General features: G+C 35.8%; 1 protein-coding gene across 6 annotated transcripts in view; it reads left to right on the forward strand.

Moving 5' to 3' along the window:
• Window positions 1-19,344, forward strand: part of LOC129731606 (GYF domain-containing protein gyf-1) — a 62,272-nt gene that overhangs the window by 17,117 nt on the left and 25,811 nt on the right. For 5 of the 6 annotated variants that reach the window (XM_055691720.1, XM_055691726.1, XM_055691721.1 and 2 more), the window contains one exon: window positions 4,379-4,462. The exons of the other annotated variant lie outside the window; for it this stretch is intronic. In XM_055691720.1, the coding sequence (XP_055547695.1) occupies window positions 4,379-4,462 (84 nt within the window). The remainder of the gene's footprint in view (window positions 1-4,378; window positions 4,463-19,344) is intronic. 6 annotated transcript variants of the gene reach the window in all.

Below are 19,344 nucleotides of genomic sequence, written 5' to 3' on the forward strand. Positions count from 1 at the left end.
GCTAGGCATCATAAAAAAATTGAATTTGGACGTGTTGCGAAAATCGAAAGGGGTCTTTGTAAGATGTATTATAAATTATGAACAAGTTATAAATTATTCTAATTTCAAACTGCAAGTCAAGTTTTTGCGAAATATTTTGAAAAACATTTAAAATCACTTGTACTAACTTCAGAAACCCAATGCACAGTGTTTTATTTTGCTGATTTTGTGCTCCAAATTAATAGCATTCGCAAATTTAATTTTAGTGATATAGGGTATCGAACGTCTTCGTCAGTGGTTTTCTTCGGCAGGTTTTTTGCAGCAATCTTATGCAAAAACCTGCCGAAGAAAACCACTGACGAAGACGTTCGATACCCTACTTTATTTGGAAAAAATGCTATGTATTTTATTGCGCTTCTTGTAAAATGGACGATTCAGTGATTAATTCACCTAGAATTGATTTGAAGAATTTACACTTTTAGGACAGTCAGATAGACATCCAGAATTTCTGAAAAAGTTGTAGCAGATGCTTTTGCTAGCAACTTTATCAATGTCAATATGTCTGTCAATCTCTTGAAATAAAAAAAAATATAAATATAACAAAAAACTTTGTTATTTTTCACGATGACGCACAGTGCGTTGAATGTATGGGAATGCGGGACAAAAATCAAAACAGCCATTCTAGTATTTTTTTTCAATTGGTGTGACACGAAAAATGTTTAGTACCGATGAGAACTACTTTTTGCACAATTGACGAATGTCAAATACGTCATCGCAAAAATGTCTCAAACGCCATTTTTTTGTACAGAAGCATAAAATGATAATTTTTCAAGAATATTATGCATTTCCAGATAAAAGGCTTGAAAAGCATATTAAAATAATTTCTAGGCGATGAAAAAGTGACCTAAACGCCATCACATTTAGTTTTTATGATTATTTCTATTTAAATCTCTTTCAACTGTGTTTATTTACGGTTTACTGTTGCAAAACATCTAGGCATTGTTAATCCAGGATTCTTTTATGTGTTTTGCACATAAATTACGTGTTAAACATAAAAATAAGGGACATATGTACGACAAATTGCTCACTCTTGGTTCCAGAGGTATCATTCGAAAACGCGAATTTCAGTTGAAAGAGCAAACTTGAGCAATGGCAATCACTTCAAAAGTTTGAAGGACATTCCAAATAAGAGAAAAAAGTGAAATTCAGAGAGGTATTTTGGGGTACTTTTTTGACGTTCGATTTTAAATCGAAAGTGTCTTTTTTCTCTAAGCATAAATAAGCATGACTAAGAAGCCTTTAACTTCCAAATGCGCTACGTTATGTCTCAATAGTAACATGTGAAATGTAGTAGTTACATGCCTCTACCGTTGCCATTTGGTTTTAACATGAAAAAATATAGAGTATATTAAAAAATTAATTTGAAAACTGAGAAATTTTTTTAAAAATAACGTGTCACTTGAGTAGTTGAAACCACTTTGCAGTAGATGCGTGCCATAATCGTATGAGTGAGCTTGGGAGGTTAATAATATCATTACAGTATGTCTCAAACATGTATAAAACATACCAGCACATAGAATTCGTTCAATAAGAAATCCACTTTTTTGATTTTTGTCTATGGGACGTTGCACTGTGTGACGTGTTGTAATCTCCAACAATAAAATGAGCCCATAAAAATCGCACAATTTTGCAGAAGAATTGGAAAATGTAAAAAATCATGGGATAAGGCTATAATGAAAAAATGTAAATTTTTGGTTAAAGTTCAACACATGACATAATTTAAAGTGAGACAACAATAGATTCACTATTTTACCCCCCATTTTCTTCTCCGTTGTTTGTTTCAAATTTTCTTGGCAGATGAATTTTCCGTAATTCTTATGTGCGGTTGTTGTAATGAAAACATAATATATAACGATTGATAATTTTAATAACTGTTTCTGTTGAATCGCATGAGAAATCGGACGAAAAAAGTTAAAATAACTCTAATAAATTAGACAAATTATTTCGAGCGTCTTAGCAGTATCACATCAAATTATTAAGAAGAGAAAAACTCAGTTGTCTTCTATTTCTACTATTTTTTTTTTTTTTTTCAGAAGTAAAATAACCAATTTTACTCAAATTGCAGATTTTGACTACTATTTGTAGTCTTCTGCAGTGCTTTAAATTTCGATTAGAATGAAACACTGTGCAATGTCTAAGCTCGGGAAATTTTCCGTATACTTCAACGAATAAGTAGAATCTAGTAAAAGATATAAAATTCAGTCCATTTTGGCGGCATTCGTGATGAATCAACCAAATTTCCAGTTTTGTGTGAGTTCATTTTCTGTTTGTAAAATATAGAAAGCTCTGTTTAAGTTACATCCATAGTTGACAAAACCGGCTTCGAGGTTTACGTATTTTCTTTTTGTTCGCCGGCACCATCATGCAATGTTTCCTCTTCTATGCGCATTTCGAACTGTGTCTCGTGCTGCACTGCTTTCTAACGTTTACACCTCCAATGTGGGATGGATTATGAGTCATGCAGCTACTGATTCCGGATTTTCGATGGCGACTGCACGATGAAATTACTCACGAAAGGGGAGCCACAGTAGAACGACAGACGCCACTTCTGACGGCATGTAATGTAAACGGTGTCCTGAGAATAGCTTTTGTTCATATACTGTTTTCTTGTTGGTCGTGTATGTATACAGATGTAGGAAGACCAACGTACAAAGCACCTGAGTACTAACATTTGGTACGTATGTATTTTACTATCTAGACCCCGTGCATCAGACGCTGTCATCGCCCCAGAGTTCTGGAAGTGCTTGTTTTTTAAGACTTGCTAAGAATTATCTTCTATTCAAAATCTAAATTTAAATGAAATAATAATGTTTTGATGGGAACTGTTAAAAAAAATCTTGCTATTTATTATGGATTTTTCTTTTGTGAACCGTTTCATGAACGATATCTTCTCGGTATTATTTTTTAATAACAATAGCATGAATTTTTTACATTAAATAGATGCATATGTTTTTAAAATGTATTTGAACCTTCAAATCAAGAAGAAGATTTCAACAAAGTAGGAATCTTCTTGACAATTGCCATATGTAACCTAATAAAACATTTAATGTCAAATTCCGAAACAAATTGTGCGCGCATTTTTCAAACTCGTTGGTTTTAGGTAATAGAAACATGTTTCATTAAAATCTGTGTCGCAATGTACAATTTCAAAAAAATAAGCAGATAAGTTTTTCTTCTAAAAGTACCTATGTGATAGTTTGCACAACTACTTTTGATAGAATACTTTCCCCAAGCCTACGAGTGAATAGTGCAAAAGATCGGATGAATAAGTGCATTGAAAAATAACCAGTATATCAGAGCTCCTGCCTCTGGCGTGGAAAGCCCCTTTGATAAACGTGGTTTGAAAAGAAGAGTTTCATTTCCTGCTTGAGCTTCAGCTTATACGTCATCGTCATTCCTGGTGGCTTCTGTGGGTGAACTCAAATATACGCTATACACGTACAATGAAGACGCCGGCCTGCAAGGCATTGATAACTCACCAGTGGTTTACAGTGAATAGCCTTAGTAGAATTATTCAAAAATATGAATCCATACAAGCACTTGGAAACGTATGGACACTTGGAGTTAGAAATGTAATTTAACATTCTAGAAAAACAAACTATCACATTGGTTCACATCATGAATTTCTATAAAAATAAAAATTATTCATTGGTTTTTATTAAAATTAATCCGACTTGAAATGGATTAAATTGCTTAATAATACTTGACATAATACCCCCCATGGGAATAGATTAAACACTCCCGGCACCAATTCACAGACAACACCTTGAAAAACCTACTAAAACAAGGGCAACCCTTCTGCATTGCGGATTGTCCTCCAGCGCATAACAACATGAGTCTGTTGTTGAGTTGCTTCCCATTCAACCTGTACCGTTTTTGCGCTCTAAAGTTTTAAATCAATTCTATGCTATCAATTTTCCATAATCTTCCTATAGAGTTTCATTGTGTCTTTGGTTGAATTTGCATTTTTTTCATTAAATCGTAATTCACACATATTAGACAAACAATGGTTGCACTCATCCACGGCTTCCCAGCGGCAAACTTTTGATTCTTATTAAGGGATAACCGAATAAACTTCCCTCGGTAGAGTCAGCATGGTATGGTTTAACTTATTTTGCATATTGCATTCTTAAGGCTTGCGGATATTTTAAACATACCCACGTATTGATTTTGACCTCCTTTCGAAGCACTCTATAGCGAGCAGCGGATCGTATCCAGTTTGAAGTAATCCTGGTGTTTGTACGAGCAACTGTCGTACCCCCACGCGTATGCCTGTATATCATTTTTTTCTCTCCCGTGTCGTTTTTGCGCCCACTGTCTGGATTTTGTGGATACGCAGTAAACCGCCGTTCGGCCCCGACAAAGAAACCGACCAAGGCACGTACCAAACAACCGAAAGCGTCGAAGAAAGTGAAATTTATCAGTAAGTATACCAGACTAATGTTGTTTACCTTAAAAAAAAAAACTTCGATCACTCTGAAAATAGAGCAAATTCAGCTCCATAATAATGATGACATTCTAACAAAACTGGTTACGAGATGTAAATGTATATCAATCGATCGATGTTATTTTAATATTGTATTATAAAGGATGCTGGCTAGAGCTCTTCGTCAAAATAATTCTTTCAACAACAAAATATTGTATTTACCGATTTAGTATCTAAAAGCGGTAATCTTGATATTACCGAATCTGTACGATGACATACTTCCCTTCGTGTATCTATTTATCAACAATGCAGAACAACTGCATGAACATAAGCTAATTGCTCAGCCATAGAAGTACCGCATATGAACGTCCTTGCCAAAAAATAACTCCCTTATATAGTTACACTGAGCGCTACCCAGCGTGGAATTCCGATTCCTTGTAGATTGTGTAACGGAGTGAAACGTGGAAAACTCTTGTTGCCAGCCCAGCAAACCAGCCAACAGTCTAGTCAACATGTCTAGTCACGCAAACTACTTGCTCGGTTCTAGAGTAAAATGAGCACTTCTTAGTGTCCTGCTGGATTCGCCGGTTGGCCTCTTTGGCACAACTACAAAGACTGTGCAGCACAGAGCCGCCAATACGCTCCTGTTCCATTAGCTTCGAACGAACAGAAAAGGCAATGCAAATTTTTCGAAAGAAAACTGATTTTTTATGGCCAAATAAGTGACATGTCGTCCCTTTGTTAAACAATTTTTTGTAGGTACAGTGGGGACTGGCATCAACCTGAACGTGGAACGCGTTAAGATTTTTTTGGGTTTATATGGCATGTTTTCAAGTAAACCAAAAAAGTTAGAAGTATAAGTTACCTACAATGATTTTATTGTTTAATTTGTTGTAAAATGAAATAATTTAGAGATTATTACGAAAAAAGTTATCACCTGACTAAATAAGCTTTAATCCCATTCAAATACCTATGTTTGAAAACTCGGTCAAAAATAACGTCAATTGCTTTCGATCACAGCATATCATATCATATTATTTCGAGCAATGAAATCATCATGGCAGCAAAAAGCTCATTAATATTTATGACCGTTATAATTATTTTAAATGGCAAATAAAATTGTCATTTTTGGGTTTTGTGTGAGGAGCAAGCAGGTTGTCATCGCCTCACTTGGCTCAGGGAACAATTACCCCGGTCGACCATTTATTAAGTGGCTACCCATTCCAATGCAAACCGTTTATTCTCTGCCAATAGTGCTTGGCTACTATCATCCCACTAAATTAAATATGAGGAGATGAATTGGTCCTCTATTCTGCTGGAAGGGAATTAATTATAATGATTGACTCTAATAGATCGGATCGACAAAGTTGCAATCTGAAAATCATAGGGTAACTTGGGAAGGTGCTAAAATTTGCATATTGTAGCTGACTATGTATATCGGTTGTATTAGTCGGAGTTATGAATTAATAGCATAATTATGCTATCCTGTTGACTTTGTTTAAACAGTGTCAGTGGTTGAAATTTGTTAGCAAACGTATCTCACAAATCTCATTCCAACTTGACAAGCAGTTGGTAGCACTCTTTTTGAGTAAAAGCACTTTTTCTGAGTAAATACTTGAAATTTTGGAAAAAAATAAGGTTAAGAGTAAGGGCCATTGTTGAAAGCTGTTTGAAGTTATGCTAAAAATACTGAAAAATTTGCAAAAAACAAAAAAAATCTCAGATGACAGTATCAAAAATTATCAAAAAATACTTACATGCCAAAGGCATGAGACTATGGTTTTATAGGCTATTCTGAACACTTAAAATTGTTGAAAAAATAATAAATACTAACTTTTGTAAACGGCTACCTTTTTTGACGTGGGACTACGTCTTTGTTTTCAATACTGGAATGCATTCTGTAGAATAGAGAACGAAACTGGCAAATGTTACGTCAGATTTCAAACGATTTTTTTTCCTGTTGGGTACATTTTCCACTGCGACCAGAGATTTGATCTTTTGTGGCGGGCCCCTATTTGATGTAAGCCTTATCAGGGTGTCGTACCACTATTAGGTTGAATGGTTTCCACTTGCTGAATATAGGCATCGTCCCAATAAGGTATTATTGAACGAATAAAGTTCACTGCCTTATTGGGAGAAGTCATCCAGATATCTAATGGTTGTATTAAGTGTTTATCAAAGAATTGCTTCCTCTTTTGAGAGAGTGCTTCACAGTCACATAATAAATGTTCCGAGGTTTCTTTATCTAGGTTACAAAAGCGACAGGCATCATTTTGCAATTTACCTATCTGTTTAAAGTGATATTTACTTGGGCAGTGTCCCGTTACAAGGCCACTGTAGGTACATAAGTCTTTTTTTGAGATACTGAGCAATCGCTGGGTTACTGTTTTTTGGGGTGCAATAAATTTTTTCGATTGTCGAGCTGAATTATTGTTTTTCCAAATGTTTTCTATCATTTATCGTTCCCACTTCTTAAGTTCCATTTTGAGGGCACATTCTGAGATCCCACAAAACGGTTCTGGCCCTATGAACAACTGCATTGATCCATTTCTCGCCAACAGATCAGCTTTTTCATTCCCTTCAATGCCGCAATGCCCAGGTACCCAGAATAAGTTTACTTTACTATTTCTAGCCACCTGCTGTAGCAATTGAATACAATACCATACTAATTTCGAAGAACAGGAAACGGATTTCAGTGCTTTTAGTGCAGCTTGACTATCCGAAAAAATGCATATATTTGTATGTCTATAGTTACGTCGTAAGCAAATTGTAGCGCATTCAATTATTGCCTGTATTTCTGCTTGAAATACTGTTGGCCACTCTCCCATAGGTATTGATAGACTGACTCCAGGGCCTGCCACCCCAGCGCCAACCCTATTGTTTAACCTGGAGCCATCCGTGTAGAACACTATTGAGCCTGGTTGAATGCTAGGCCCACCTGATTCCCATTCAGTGCGACTTGGCTCAGTCACTTGGAATAGTCGTTCAAAGTTGTACTGCCTATCCATCCAGTCTTGCTGAGATAACATTGCACTGATTTTGAAATTTTCAAGTATACTGAGGTGTCCCCTATCAAACGATAATAACAGCATAACCACATGATGGATAACAATAACCAATAGATTGTTGGATAGATAAAACGTGTAACATTTTTATAATACGCTAGTCATCATTATTATTTCACTGCTCAACGGTGAAAATTGATAAAAAGTTACAAGGAAATTTACGCGAACAATGAACCAATCTCACGCGAGCATTCCTAGCACAGACGATGTGAATGGACACCAACCATTAGGGCGCCAATCATCGTATGGAAAAAAGTGACCAGAAAATTTCAAATAAAAAAAAACCCTATACAAAATGTTCACCTGCTCGAAAAAACACCCTGTGCAAAATTTCAGCTCAATCGGACTTAAAATGGGGTGGCGCAAAGCGCTTGAAGTTTGGCTTTTTTGAATACCGAAAAATCACCCAAGGGGGGGGGGGGTAAAATTTGCTCTCCGCTGTGCCCTCCAGTAGCTGTGCCAGCAAAATATCCTGCAGCGAACGATGGTAACTGTTGCCGCCGTATGCAAAATAAAGGTGTAACATGTTCTGCAGTGCCTGGAAGTTGACTCGTATGCAGCTCTCGTTTCTCAATGTTGCGTACCTTTAACAGCTGCACCGCACTCGCTATTGTGAAACAAACTAAACTGAAGCTGGATTTTCTACACGCAGTCTTTTGTATCGAGTTCAGAGCAGATTTTTGCAATTAAGGCGTGGTTACGTAGCTTCGAGAAAGAGGAACAAACCAAAACACCTTCGATACTACTGAGTGATTTTCATAAGCATCAAAAGAAAGTTTTTGCTTTCCCGATGCGAAAATCACTCTGGTTCTTAGATTAACTAATTTTCGTTGCTAATATTTGACTAATAACGGTGTTCGAGTGGGCACAAACATACAATTAAACCGGAAAATCACTCGATTTAGCAGTGAAAATTCTTGAAATGAGGGTTATATCCTGTTGTGATATACTATTCATAGGTAACACTACCGTTTATCTTTGGTGCGTCCTGGTCGTTATTGTAAAAATGATTATTTAGAAATAGATGAACATTTCACACTAGTGGTAGTTGTGAAAATTCTCATAACTCTTATCTTCATCATCTTATAGTTCTGAAAAGAACCGATTTCATAATCTTCAGCTCGAAATGTAGCTACAGAATGCTGATGATCACACCACCACCGGTAGCATCGATAATTTTGTTGGCCGCGTATAAAATTTGCTCTCCGCTGTGCCCTCCAGCAGCTGTGCCAGCAAAATATCCTGCAGCGTACAATGGTTATTGTTGCTGCCGTGTGCAGAATAAAGGTAACATGCTCCGCGGTGCCTGGAAGTTGACTCGTATGCAGCTCTCGTTTCTCAATGCGCGAAGCTTTAACAGCTGCACCGCACTCGCTATTGTGGAACAAACTAAACTGAAGCTGAATTTTCCACACGCAGTCTTTTGTATCGAGTTCAGCGTAGATTTTTACCATTAAGGCGTGGCCACATAGCTTATAGAATGAAAGAGAAACAAACCAAAACATCTTCAATACTACTGAGTGATTTTCATAAGCATCAAAAGAAAGTTTTTGCTTTCCCGATGCGAAAATCACTCTGGTTCTTAGATTAACTAATTTTCGTTGCTAATATTTAACTGATAACGGTGTTCGAGTGAACACAAACAAACAATTAAACCGGAAAATCACTCAATTTAGCAGTGTAAATTCTTGAAATTAAGGTTATATCCTGTTGTGATCAGTGTTCGGAAAAAGTGACAGAACTGTGTGAAGACGAATAATAAGAACATTCAGAGTACCATATTTCCAGCTATTTCATTCTATTCTATCCCTCATACAGCATGCTCTGACAAAAACTTTTTACCGTGCCGATAGCGGTGTGATTCTCTCGTTTGTTCAAATATCAACTACTTTGCGCTTGCTTGACTGAAGTCTCTGCTCAAAATTCTATCAATTCACTGGATTGATAGTGATTTTCCAATTCCTGGTGCTGAAATAACTATTAGCCATTGGTTTCTTGTAAAATGGTTTTATAGTAAAACTAATTTAAAAATTCAAGCTCATCCTGTAGAGCACCCAATGCTTGCGGTAGCCTGACGAAACTAAATAGGCGCTATAACTTTGATATCATTCATTACTTTCTTGAACGAATGAATGGCAAAGCATGACAAAAAGTAACACCAGCCGAATCAGTAAAACGTTAAATTTGGGGTGAGGGTAACTAGATTCAATTCAGTATCACTGCAAAGGGTGAGAGTGAGTGTACAGTTAGTTCCATTTCAGGTGTATTCCAAGCCTTGAATGTGAGATTTCGGAGCTCTGGTTGTGATATACTATTCATAGGTAACACTACCGTTTATCTTTGGTGCGTCCTGGTCGTTATTGTAAAAATGATTATTTAGAAATAGATGAACATTTCACACTAGTAGTAGTTGTGAAAATTCTCATAACTCTTATCTTCATCATCTTATAGTTCTGAAAAGAACCGATTTCATAATCTTCAGCTCGAAATGTAGCTACAGAATGCTGATGATCACACCACCACCGGTAGCATCGATTATTTTGTTGGCCGCGTAAAAAATTTGCTCTCCGCTGTGCCCTCCAGCAGCTGTGCTAGCAAAATATCCTGCAGCGAACGATGGTAACTGTTGCTACCGTGTGCAGAATAAAGGTAACATGCTCCTCGGTGCCTGGAAGTTGACTCGTATGCAGCTCTCGTTTCTCAATGTCGCGAAGCTTTAACAGCTGCACCGCACTCGCTATTGCGGAACAAACTAAACTGAAGCTGAATTTTCCACACGCAGTCTTTTGTATCAAGGTCAGCGTAGATTTTTACCAGTAAGGCGTGGTCACGCAGCTTAGACAAAGATAAACAAACCAAAACACTTTGTTGAGTCAAAATATGTAGGCAGTGGAATTTATTTCGTCCATGTTATTGTTATCCAGTGATGCCACATATACAGATTTATCTGCGTTTATACAGATTTTTTGCGTATTTTACATACAGATATCTGCATATACAGATTACAGATTTTCTGGAAACAATACAGATTTATACAGATTTTTTTGGCTTTCATGGGGTCGTAAATTAAACTTCTTTGTATAGTTGAAAAACATAAATTAACTCAAATGCGGTGGAGCGTGTCGGAGGTTTTATTATATTCATATGATACGCATACACGTGTGCATGAATGAATCACGGAAAAAATGTTAAACAAGCTATATTGCATTTTTTTTCGAGAAGGATATGTCCAGTACATATCGTGGGTTTCGTGCAAAACTGGCACAACTCAAAATTTTGCATTTTTGAGTTTTTGATGGCAAACGCTGCGAAATATAGTGAAGTTTTATTCCACGAAACCCCGTTTCAAAATTCCCAAAAAAATCAGAGTTATGAGTAGAAGTGCCTTTGCTGCACAAATCGAAATTTCTCCATAAAGTTAGTGAAAAGAAGGTTTTAACTTGGACAACGTGCTCATAATACGTGCATAATAGACCTGAAAGTGTTAAATGAGGATTGGTAATCTTAAACTTCAAAGTTTTCTTGAAAATCGAAAAATAAATTTTCGACGCAAATTTTCAAACGAGTTTTTCTCGAAACTATGATTTTCGAGTTGTGCCAGTGTTGCACGGAACCGACGATATGCAGATTTTATTTTACAGATTTTTTCAAATTTTACCAAGGTGATAAGATTTTTTGAGCTCCAAAATACAGATGAAAATGTGGCATCACTGTTGTTATCTGTGCTTGGGAAGCAAGCCAATATCGAGGGAAATGTATGGGAAAGCTTGACCTTGGAACTTTTCACCTTTTCCCACCATTAAGCAGTAAAGCAAAAATGTTGAACATAATATCAAAAAATTGTTACACATTTTATCTATCCACCGACATATAAATGACTAAGATGCATTAAGTCGTTCGCTTGCTATAACCGTTTGAAATCTGACGCAACATTTGCCAGTTTCATTTTCATTTTCACAAAGTGTAATCTAGTATAGAAAACAAAGACGTAGTCCTACGTCAAAAAGGACAGCATCTCCCCGTCCTAACAGGTTAATTTAAGTTTGCTTCCATGAACTTAGATTAATCTGAAGTCTTGAAGGTAGAGATCTTTCGAAAAGTTTTAAAACAAGCCTTTTACTTGAACAATTTTAAACCTGCTGTCAGAGCATGATAAAAACCGATGTCTTGAAAGAAAACATGCTGGTAAAAGCAACAACACCGTTCAGTATAATATACATATTATGTGAAGCAGAGCGCCGCTGATCTCTCGTCGCCTGCAGTGGTACACGACTTCTATTTCCGTGAAATCAAGGAAAAACTGCATACTGCTGCATTGATAGTGATTAAAAGTTTATCTCATGAATATGGTTACTTTAGAAAAAAAACATAAACTACTTAGCAAGAATTTTTGCAACGCTCATAAGGTTTTTTTTGCATTTTATCTTCGATATTCACTAAATGATCGTGATCGGAAGAGTAGATTTCTGAAAATACAAATTTATAGAAGCTTAAGAGCCAGCGAATGCTTCTGAAAATTTTGTCGATTCAGTAGGATCTATTCAGAATCTTTGTTACACATATCAACATTGTTAGATGATATATTTTTGTTTCCAACTTAACAAATAATATTCTTACGTATATTAGCTGTCTTCGTAATACAGTGAATGTAATTGTTGGCAAATGAAAAAAACTTGTCAAACAAAAAACAGAAATTAATCATTTCGAACTTTAACTTCCTTGTAATTGTCGATTGTTGTGATTTTTCGCTGGAATATGTTGATAATTTTGTTCAACATATCTTCTTATGATTTCCTATGAGTGAATCTATGTAACGGCTTCGAAATTATTTCCATAGTAAGATTTATGTAATAAATTTAATTTGATCAGAGTTAAACAAGACAAAATCATGTATTATGATAACGTAGGTATTGTTGGATTTGGTTTATGAGGAAATAAAGTTAATTCTGATTCAGACGCTTGTTCCTTGTTAAATGAATGTTGTTCGCACAAAAAAAACCACTACACAATATCGTTAAGTGTAATCGAAGTTCTTTCAATATATTTCTAAAAAGAAAATTTATGGGGAGGCTGCGTATAAAAAATACTTAAACCACAGAACAAACGAATTGTTGCTGTCTGCAGATGCTGTAACCTTTGTGACTAAAAATCCTTTTTATTACAGTGTTTAGTCCCACGTCACCATTTCATACAACCCTAGGGCTGTATACCTTGTAGTATTTCTATGAACTTGAAAATAGTTTTAAAATAATAAAAAAATACAAAGCTGAAAATTGCTTCGAAATACTGGAACAAATGAAAAACTTTTAACTTTCAAAGTAACTTTTAATCTTTGATATAGAACTTTGTGATGCTGTTGGTGGAATTTTCAAACGATTGATATGCTAAAGAGAGTATGGTAGTTCCATAAGTTAACAAACTGAATTTTTGTTCATGAAATTTTGATTATTTTCTAGCGTTTCGTGCGTTGGCCAAAAGTTGCCAGCTGATATAGTTTTATGTAGTTTTCAGGTTAAGAATTAAAAGAATACAACCGGTAGCCCTTTTTCAAAAATTCCAACAATGCAGAAATGCTTAGCAATCCAAAGTCTATCATCCACCCAACTTTGATAGGAATCTGAGATGATGCTGCCAGCCAACAGGGAAGTCATGAGCGGAACAGGAAAATTTCATTCAAAATTCATATTCCCTTAGGAAAATAATGGCTGTTTACACTCTTGTATTGAGTCCTTGAAAATGTTTTCTATCTGTCGCGTACTGTCTTGGGCAAACCCCTCTGCACTCGCTACTCGCACGGAATGTTCTTTTGCGCAACAGATACGCCGTCGAGAGTTGCGAAAGAAAAGTGTAATTTGAACTTTGTTCGACTTATATATTTTTGCCTCCCCAATATCATACTGTCCCACACCAGAAACAGGACCGACAGTACAGCTTCGACTCGATTTGATGTTTTCACTTTTTCAGTATTCTTTGTAAGAGTAGATGTGAGAGCACAAAAAATGGTTCCTTTATCGAGCTTCAGCTGTGGTTCAGTCGATGGATAAATACAGGGATAAGACAGAATCGGCAATCTGTGCTGTCTTGTCAGTAATCTTTAGAGGTGAGAGGTCAGCTTGAGAGAGCTGTTTTTATCCACGGGGCACCAACTGATTACAATAAATAACTTTGTAAAGAGACTAGGGACACCACAGGCGGTGCCTTAAATGGATTGTAGATGGAATTACCGCTGTTATTCAGCTATTGTAGCTGTCTATTCGCGTATGACGGTAGGCGAAGAATATTATCGATTAGCGCTAAAATCTCAAATGAAATTTAACTGAAATTTCATCTAGACGGTGAACGCATGTCTTCTTCATAACACTTTACATCACGTGTAAAAAAATTTTCCCCACGCATTTTTGTTAAAAACGTACTTAACCCTATCCCCTCGGAGAGAAATAAGTTTCTACATCGAAAAATGACATTTAAACCCTTATTACTCAGCAACCGCATGCATAATTGGCAAAAACTATATATCAATCTGTTCTCTAACTGCTTAGAATATTTTCATCGTTAGAAATTTCAAGTATAGTTGTTAAACTGTTATCAAAGTTTATATGTCAGGTGATGCCATATGGCATCACCCGCAGGGAATGGGTTAATAGTTGACTAATGCTGACTGTTGTTGACTAGTGTTGACTTAAAAACATAAATTGTTAATTCAATTAGCGATTCAGCGATTCCGCTAATTTTTTAACTGGTTAGCGAAATTGTTAGCGAAAGATACTTTTGTAACGTATGTTTCATTCAAACAACGTTCAACTGTGAAAGTCAGTCTTTTTACCCTAGAAAGTAGTTGCAGTTATCGTACAAGCCACAGGGGTGTTTTGAAGAACAAGCTCAAGGTCTTGATTGAATTTTCGGCACACCAAGAACTTTTGTAAATTGAAATGCGATTGAAATTATGACAACTTTGGTTCTACTTTTTCGATTCAGATAATAATTGAATTTTTAAGAAAACATTCCTAAAAGTATTCATTTTTAATGCAAGCTGAATAACTTTTGTAACTCCTTGTTTTTGTTTTGTATGCAATAAAAATCACTTAAAATCCACTTTATTTTTCAAATAATATTTCAGCATGAAAAACACTCTTTTAATAGCAGGAAATGCATTGATAGTAACAATGTAGACATATATAAACACAATCAGTGAAGATTACAACAAATATCAAGCTCTTCGAGCACTTTTTATTACAAATTCAAAAAAGGGGTAGTGTGATCAAGGTTACCCGGCTGATCAAAGCCAGTTTACGGTAACCATAAAAGAATTAAATGGCGATCAACTCTACTGCAATCACCATGATTTCAAGTAAATACGTAATATCAATTTAGTGATCTATTTGTATTTAGTTTCTAATAGCGTTAAAACCTTTTATTCCAATGACATTGATTTAATGTTTGAGCGCTCCTTTATCTGAGGTAATGCTTTTATGCAATTTTATACCAGATTACGAACGGTGCGCTGCACCTTTAAACGTAATGAAATTTATTACGCTTCAAGAGAACGTCGTCGAATGGTTGTAGTCACAGAAGCTAGCATCTACAGGATCCGGCAATTGAAGTGCTACATTGAACCAAACAAATAAAATTATCAAAACAAAAACATTTTACATCCAATTTATTCAATTTCACTTATAGAAATTACCTGGCCAAGTTCCACTTTTTCATTCTTTAGTTTGAACACTCACTCAGGTGACCAAGGAAGAGGTATTTTATATCAAGCTACCCCTTCTTGTTTATGCTTCACCGAGAGGTTTCGAAACTTCTGGACCTTGTAGGGTTTGGTCTGAAATTTATCTTGCATTACCTGACGGAGACCTCAATCAGATACGTTGAGAACCACCGCTAATTTAATGATACCACGTCAAAGATTTCGCTGAAGGTGTTACCATTGTAGCTCGACGTCCCTCTTCATACCGCTTTTGACTGTACGGTATACAAAACTTCTACATGCATAACTTGAACAGCTCACGTCATACGTCTTTTTGTCGTTTTTCAAGGATTTTTCTGGATAACACTCAATAAAAAAGTAATACATACATCTTCTGATAGCTAAGTCACAATGTAAATAAAGTGACGAGGAGTCGTCTAATGTTGTTTCGTGTGCAACTGGGTATTGAAATAATGTAGCAGTTCAATTGCCGGACCCTGTATCATAGAGGACGTCGTTTTCCGACCAGTAAAACACCAACCAACAGAGATAAAGCAAAATGCTTCTGCTGTTGTAAACAGCAAGCATTGTAAATAGGTCTTTCGAAGAGATACTACAGATTCTTCTGCTGAATAAATGAATTACAGGTAACTGACCGTCAAGAAATTTGTCATGCAGTGGTAAATTCAACTTCCATTCATTAGATAATAGCAAAATGTTATTTATTCTACTTCACCAGCTTTATCCGGTCGCGTTAATATTTATTGCTTCCAAATTTGTTCTTTACATCATTGGTCGTAAAGCGAAAGTAAATAAAATGCAGCATTTTACTTACTTTCGCTTCACGACCAATGATGTAAAGAACAAATTTTGAAGCAATGAATATTAACGCGACCGACTAAATCCTTTTGTATTATAGGTTGGCCAAATAACCATATATTTTTATGTACTGGTTATTAAATGAAATTTCTAGAATTTGTTCATGATTACCTATATTTAAAACAATTCAATGGTATACTTTTTTGGTTATATCGGTCAGGCCCAATCTCGTTTAAAAAAACGCACATTTTGAATGCTTTCTTCTAAGTTTGAACGAACGCGCTCAATGTAACGAATCGTTTTACGCTTCGTTAATTTCTTGCTAAATATTCTCCAAAGAAGAGTATAATGGTATAGCAAACAGAATGCTTGGTTCACCAATTCTTTATTGCGCTGCACTGCACTACAATAAAGGGTTTGACGGTAATTATGAGGGGAGTAAACCGTACTGCATGGGTGTGGAGTAACATTATGGTTGGCTCCTCTCTGACGGAGTGTCATGTATAATTAAACAGGCCTCCCGTCTACTGATATTTTTGTTTCACTTTGCATAGTCGTTTGTGTTGCTTGAATTGCGTACCTTTATCGTTTTTATTAACAAACGCTAACTAATCGGTGAGCTAGCAATGGTGGGCTGAACCGTAAAATCAATTCCAAAGGGATAATTGATCTACTAATCAATAGCCAAATGACTCCATAACGAATAAGAACATTTCAGTATTGGTTGAACAGTTTTATTACCAGCAACTGGTATAATTTCCGTTGGTTAGTCAGCGCTGTGTACTCAGTTAAGAGTCAATGTATAAAACACTTGAAATGTCACATAAAATCAAATAAATTGCACCAACATTGCTGTTGTAAGTGAAACTTCGCTAAACGATGTAACGGTGGGTTCAACAATCCCGAGTGACGAGATCGACATCGTCTTATGCTCACCAAACCGGTAGTGGATCATGGCATTAGACATCGTGCATGGACATATATGGATCATATTGCGAAACAAGTTTCACTGTTGGCGCATGCTGGATTTCTGTTCCTCCTACACATTGTAAAGTGACTTTCACGCTAGTGTACTTCCGTGCGTCGCAAATTTTCCAGAGCTACCATGGTTACGTCCAAGCCTACAAAGAGCAAATGAATTGTGTCGCACAGATTAGTTTACGTGAGATGTAATTAATTCTAAACAAACATCTTTGCGTATCTACTGTTTAGCTTTCAGATGTCACTTGTTTCTGTATTGTATAATATTAATATTACATTACATAGTGCAATCTTAATTATCCTATACACTCACAGATGGTTTCGCAGTCTGTTGATAACAAAAATTAATTCTCCGAGTGACATTTACCTTCCACATGATTTTAGATTGCAACCGTCTACGTAAGAATTAAACAAAGTTTCAAGTCATAATCGAAATATGAATTTTCAGTTTATCGTTATTCGTATTCGCATTAAACTTTTGCGTTTATAGTCAATGAAATTTCATTGTTAAACTGAAGTATTTCAAACATTTTAAAAGACTGAGTTTGTCGATACATTCGCGAGTAGTAACTATTATATGGCGTCTCGACTTATAAACAGAACGATTAGCAAACAAGATTATGTTTACCTCCGACGAACTTCAAATACACGTACATCAAAAATAGATAAATATTCCGGTAGGAGAAAGGTTATCATAAAAGAGAACGCGTAATGTTTTAATAATGCCTTTCTATTTTAATCTAACCTTCGTGGGGTTTTTCTCGTAGCTTACAGAAAATACTGCCACCTTTTTATGCACAGTATCATAACGAGTGGAAACGAGGGCTTGCAATTTGTGATAATATTCCAACTGGCTCTGCTTGCCGCTGTATGGGGTTGGGGTTCAAATATTTTGATTAAGGAATGTTATAAATGGGGATTTTTTTTACTATCGTACAGGTTTAGATTGAAGAATTTCAGAGTTTTGTTGAATTCTGTTGACGAGTAGAATGTCGCGTAAAATCAGAGTTAGTACCACCAGTTGCCGAAAGATTGGATTCGTAAGAATTAAATTGAAAAACGACAATATCATTCAAATTTTATAAACGAAGATTCTTTTCTCTACTATTTAAGATTTGAAAACTTCATAAACTTTTAAGGTGAATTTTATTTTGTTGACATTTGAAAAACATGATTTGTGTTTCAAATAAAATCATTTTTGTTATCGTGTTGAGTTTTTGCATCCTTGAATTCTAAGGTAGAATAATTAAATCAATTGTTCTAATTTTTATACGATTTCTTGCTAATTGGCTGGAGAGGAATCAATGCAAGCTTTCTAAGTAGGCTGACCAGACGTACCGTTTTGAACGGGGCGGTACCGTTTTTTCGACTATTCTTAACCGTCCCGTCTTTTTGCCATTTTGTACCGTTTTCGGATATTCCTTGAAAAAATCCTAAATAGAGCATTGCATTGAAATTTTCCTAATTGGAAAATAAGTTTCCAAACAGCCAGGATTTTTTCAATATCTCAGTAAAGGCCTAAACACAATGGATACGTTACGGCTGCTTTTGCGGCAATTTGACAGCCTATACATTTTCTGTCAAATTAACGTCAACGCAACGCAAACGTATCCATTGTGTTTGGGCCTTAATACGTTATTGCCTTCCTGACAGTACTGCACTACTAGAAGGACATCCACTATCGTAAACAGACTAAAAAGTCGCGATTGAAAGTTGAGACCATGATAATTGTTAGTCAAAATTTCGATCATCATGTGACAAATTTCAGGAACTCATTGCTGAAAATTGCACTCTTCAGGATCGGGTAAGTTCATCGAAGCAGTCCCAATTGTTCGCATGCTTTGGTTGGAAAAAAAAATTTCAAAAATAAATGTTATCATGTGTACCGTTTTTTGAACCCATTTGTCCCGTTTTTATCCCGAGAAAATCTGGTCAGCCTATTTCTAAGGCTTCTCTTTGGTATTACCGAGAAGGAGAATGCATATGATTTTTCACGGTTTTTTGATTCACTAGCATATATCGCAAATTTAGCCATTTTTTGAAACACATTATTACAGAAATAAAGTATGAATAATGAATTATTACGATGAACACATTGTCTACTTCTGAGCGATTTGTTTGTTTGTTTTTTTTTTTTACTGAAATTTACATCTGAGCATTGTGAAGAGAAGGTCACCAAATTTTCAACATTGTCTGAATAGTCAAATCATACTTTTTTTAGTTAGTTTCTATGTATGCTCTAGAATCTTTTGCTGTAGCAACTTTGTGAAACAACAGTTTTCAAAAATCCTACAGAATCGATCTACCACCATACTATCTTTTTA

Source organism: Wyeomyia smithii, chromosome 3, assembly GCF_029784165.1.
Source record: "Wyeomyia smithii strain HCP4-BCI-WySm-NY-G18 chromosome 3, ASM2978416v1, whole genome shotgun sequence".
NCBI classification, from domain to species: domain Eukaryota; kingdom Metazoa; phylum Arthropoda; class Insecta; order Diptera; family Culicidae; genus Wyeomyia; species Wyeomyia smithii.